A 5,000-nucleotide genomic window follows, 5' to 3' on the forward strand; every position below is an offset into this window, starting at 1 on the left:
ATGGTGCCCACATCGAGGGTAAGGTTCGGGGTTAGCTGAAGGTATTTCCTGTCGACCTTAGCCTATAGTGGTTACTTCGGTTGATGAGTGTGTGATGCTGCTCATAAAGCACACTTTGTGTTTCATCTCTCATTACAGTATATGCACCTACCGTAGTGCATGAACTTAAAGAGAAGGATATTTTCTTTACCAAGTTTGACTCTATATTCAATTAATAGACCTCATGGGACACACTTGATGTTTTGGGCGAGTTCAGTGCGATTGCAACACTTGTTTATTCATGTAAAGTGGACGTTGTAAAGATCCACAACCTAACTTAACCTAATTGAACCTAACCTAACCCAACCTAACCTAACCTAACCTAACCTAACCTTAATTAAATGATCGTCATTGCTAGAGTGATTTATATGTACAAGCTTATTTCTGAGGCTGCTATTCTTCACAAGGTAATATGTGGGGTAGATTATCCTTCCATGGGTACTCTGGTGTCGCTGATCTTTACAACGTCCTGTAAAATCTATAATTTTGGCTGAAGAGAAACTCACCTCTCTTTCGACTTCATTGAGGTACCAGTCTCCTGACCAGGTGATAGCATCCCCCTCGAGGTTAACCTCACATTCAGCAATCCTCCTTATTTCTTGCTGGGACAGAACTCGGCTCCAAGCGTTCACTTGACTTACTTGTCCACTCAGGGAATACGGTGTCTGCCAGACGAGGAGAAATGATGATTCAGAGAGAGAGAGAGAGAGAGAGAGAGAGAGAGAGAGAGAGAGAGAGAGAGAGAGAGAGAGAGAGAGAGAGAGAGAGAGAGAGAGAGAGAGAGAGAGAGAGAGAGAGAGAGAGAGAGAGAGAGAGAGAGAGAGAGAGAGAGAGAGAGAGAGAGAGAGAGAGAGAGAGAGAGAGAGAGAGAGAGAGAGAGAGAGAGAGAGAGAGAGAGAGAGAGAGAGAGAGAGAGAGAGAGAGAGAGAGAGAGAGAGAGAGAGAGAGAGAGAGAGAGAGAGAGAGAGAGAGAGAGAGAGAGAGAGAGAGAGAGCGAGAGAGAGAGGAGAGAGAGAGAGAGAGGAGAGAGAGAGAGAGAGAGAGAGAGAGAGAGAGAGAGAGAGAGAGAGAGAGAGAGAGAGAGAGAGAGAGAGAGAGAGAGAGTGAGAGAGAGAGAGAGAGAGAGAGAGAGAGAGAGAGAGAGAGAGAGAGAGAGAGAGAGAGAGAGAGAGAGAGAGAGAGAGAGAGAGAGAGAGAGAGAGAGAGAGAGAGAGAGAGAGAGAGAGAGAGAGAGAGAGAGAGAGAGAGAGAGAGAGAGAGAGAGAGAGAGAGAGAGAGAGAGAGAGAGAGAGAGAGAGAGAGAGAGAGAGAGAGAGAGAGAGAGAGAGAGAGAGAGAGAGAGAGAGAGAGAGAGAGAGAGAGAGAGAGAGAGAGAGAGAGAGAGAGAGAGAGAGAGAGAGAGAGAGAGAGAGAGAGAGAGAGAGAGAGAGAGAGAGAGAGAGAGAGAGAGAGAGAGAGAGAGAGAGAGAGAGAGAGAGAGAGAGAGAGAGAGAGAGAGAGAGAGAGAGAGAGAGAGAGAGAGAGAGAGAGAGAGAGAGAGAGAGAGAGAGAGAGAGAGAGAGAGAGAGAGAGAGAGAGAGAGAGAGAGAGAGAGAGAGAGAGAGAGAGAGAGAGAGAGAGAGATGGAGAGAGAGAGAGAAATGGAGTGGGGGGACGTTATTGGTGGATAAGCTGATAGATAAAGGATTGGTAGATAAAAAAACAAACTGACAGAAAGGCAGACAGAAAGAGATAGGTAGATAGATAGGGAGAATGGTAAGTGGATAGTATTGCGATACATTACTGATATGCAATTTTTCTATCTTCGAGGACAATATAAGGCCCTTTTCACACTAACGGTTTTAACCGCCACGGTTTAAACCGCTGCGGATCAATTACAAAGTAGGTTAATGGAGGCGTTCACATACAACCGCGCAGTTTTTCCTTGACTATACGGTACCGCTGCGGTTTCCGCGCGGTTTAAACCGCTAGTGTGAACAGGGCATGGAAGGGATCAGCATTCTTCTCTTAGTGAAATTCAGTCTATAGTCATAAAAGAATGTGATCAGTCGGGATTTCACTAAAATCCCTAAAGAACTGAGTGTAGGTAGATGGATAGGGACCAGTAGATAGGTGGGTAGCTAGGTAAGTAGGTAAATAGGCAGGGACTAGGAAGTAGATAGGTAACTAGGTAGGTAGGCAGGCAGGTAGGCAAATAGTTAGGTGGTGAAGTAAGTAGGTTGGTAGATAGGTAGTCAGGTAAGTCAGTAGATAAGCATATAGCCTATATACATATACATATACATATACATATACATATACATATACATATACATATACATATACATATACATATACTTATACTTATACATGCAAAACAAATCACTAAGCACACGTGACAACAATACTTGCAGAAACCACTTGGAAAATAAAAGAAATGAATACCGAACGTTTTCGTCTATTCAAGACATCAAAAATAGTTTTGAAAATAATCTGAATTTAAGCTTAGGTTTGTATAAGTTAGATAGTTTCATTATTAAAAAGATTGTAAATAATTCTTCTGGAATCGGGTAACTTTGGACCTTTCCCAGTTCCTCTACCACCATGTACATATCATGACCTTTGGTCATTTTTTGTAATCTTTGTTCCCTGGTGATGTCTTGAATAGACGAAAACGTTCGGTATTTATTTCTTTTATTTTCCAAGTGGTTTCTGCAAATACATATACATACATATGTAAATTCCAACCTTATTCTATCAAAGTGACAAACTAGACTGTTGGGACAGATAACAGTCAACGCTGGGAATCGGAGAGGATTACGGGATTCGAACCCACAATTAAGCCGCCAGCGCGCATGTCAGGAAAACTCGCTCTTCAGCGCGAAGGCTTAAAACTATATATGTACATTTTCAGGCCCTGTTCACACTAGCGGTTTCAACCGCCACGGTTTAAACCGCGGCGGTTCAATCATATTGTAAGTCAATGAAGGTGTTCACACACAACCGCGCAGTTTTTCAATGACTACGCGGTACCGCCGCTTTTTCCTTGGGGTTCAAACCACTAGTGGGAGCAGGGTTTCATTCTAGTTGACCTCTGGTGACTTCGATCAGCTTAGAGAAACACCCTCAGCATAGGAAAGGTGAAGGCTTGAGAGCAACGTTCCTCAACCAAGGTTCCCCGGAACCCTAAGGTTCCGCAAAAGGTCCCTAAGGGTTCCGCGAGAACAAGTGAGATAAGCTAATACACTTTTGATTTTTTTTTTCTTAATTTCATATACGTAATATAATTAAACACGCACGACATATTCTTGGTTATTGTAATAATGTAATATAGACATCATCCTATCTAACCTATTATTACGATGAAAATAAAATGAGAAAGATATGGTATATGTTTTTTTTTTTTTTTTTTTGCGCAGGGGTTCCTTGAGACATGCAATTTATTTTAAAGGTTACGCAAGGGTAAAAAAGTTGAGAAACGCTGCTTTAGAGGATCACTTTTAAGACTTCACTAGAAGTTTTTTTTTCGTACCTTGAACTCGTCTTGTCCGAGGATAACGTTCCTAGAGAAGGTGTCCTCCTCGAATGTCACGCTCTCCCTTACCACGACCTCACCGTCCAAGTAAATTCTACCTTCTCCCGTGGTCTTGTCTCGAACCTAGAAAGACATTGAAAATAAAAAAAAAGAACCGCACGTACGAGTATAAACACTATTTGGAAGCATAGTATCCGTCGTTTCGTTCTCACATCAATTTGAGTTCCTATCGTGTCCCGGTTTTTTCACATTTAATGTTTCAAATACTTTTCTTTTTTCACTTCGATTTCTTATCATGTCACTCAAGTTGTTTCTGTTTGTTCGTGGAACTGGGGAAAACGTATGATAGAGTGTTTAGAAGGTCACCTTGATTTGATTTCTTATTATGTCACTCAAGCTGTTTCTGTTTGCTCGTGGAACTGGGGAAAACGTATGATAGAGTGTTTAGAAGGCAATGTGGGCATTGATGAAGCTATATGGACTTGGGGGGTGGGGTGGCTGACTTGAAGAAGCGAAAATCATATGCATCAAGGGAATGCTATGCGTGGTGTCCGGAAAAGGATACGGAATGGATTAATGATGAGACGTAATTGCCAATATATTGTTACCATAGTCACTGAATACAGACACGGATGAAAGTGTCATCAAGTTGAATGTAAGGTCATCATATTAAGACAGCAGAACAGGACTCATAGTAGTAGATTTGAATTGGACAATTTTAGATCTAAGAATGAAATAGGCAAGAACTGGAATCGAGTGGTTAACGAGTGGAATAGACTTGGTAACTATGTATTGAGCGCTGAAAATATTGGACGGGAATGATAGATGATAATGGACATGGAACTGCTTAGTTTAGGCCTTATGGCCTCTTGCAGTCATCTTCATTCTTATGATTTATGTTCATTACAGAATGGCATACTTTTTTTTTTAGCAAAGGACATGAGAGTTGGTGAGTAGATTATGTAAAGTATACTAGTGATGTGGTACATATGTGATACGCTGGCGTAAAATTGCAGATATAGAAAATAATAGTAAATGTGTAAGAGTATATATATATATATATATATATATATATATATATATATATATATGTACATATGCATATATACATATACGTATATATATATACATATGCATATATATATACATATATATATGATATATATATACATATATATATGCATGTGTATATATACATATGTATATATGTATATATATATATATACATATATATATATATATATATATATATACATATATATGTATGTATGCTAATAAGAACACGGGTACGTGTGTTCACTTACGCAAAGTAGACCACTTGGAAAAAGTGGTCTACTTTGCATATATACATATATATATATATATATATATATATATATATATATATAATGTATATATACATATATATATATATTTACACATATATATATACATACATACATATATA

The 5,000-nt window shown here is 39.6% G+C and overlaps 1 protein-coding gene across 1 annotated transcript in view; it reads right to left on the reverse strand.

Annotated features, from left to right (window-relative positions):
• Positions 1 to 5,000, reverse strand: part of LOC143035535 (uncharacterized) — a 30,911-nt gene that overhangs the window by 19,393 nt on the left and 6,518 nt on the right. The window contains exons 4-5 of the mRNA XM_076202405.1: positions 3,551 to 3,676; positions 546 to 704 (exon numbers count right to left, since the gene is read on the reverse strand). Of these exons, the coding sequence (XP_076058520.1) occupies positions 546 to 704; positions 3,551 to 3,676 (285 nt within the window). The remainder of the gene's footprint in view (positions 1 to 545; positions 705 to 3,550; positions 3,677 to 5,000) is intronic.

The sequence above is a fragment of the Oratosquilla oratoria genome, chromosome 19, assembly GCF_046742065.1.
Source record: "Oratosquilla oratoria isolate Oo_2021 chromosome 19, ASM4674206v1, whole genome shotgun sequence".
In the NCBI taxonomy this organism is placed as follows: Eukaryota; Metazoa; Arthropoda; class Malacostraca; order Stomatopoda; family Squillidae; genus Oratosquilla; species Oratosquilla oratoria.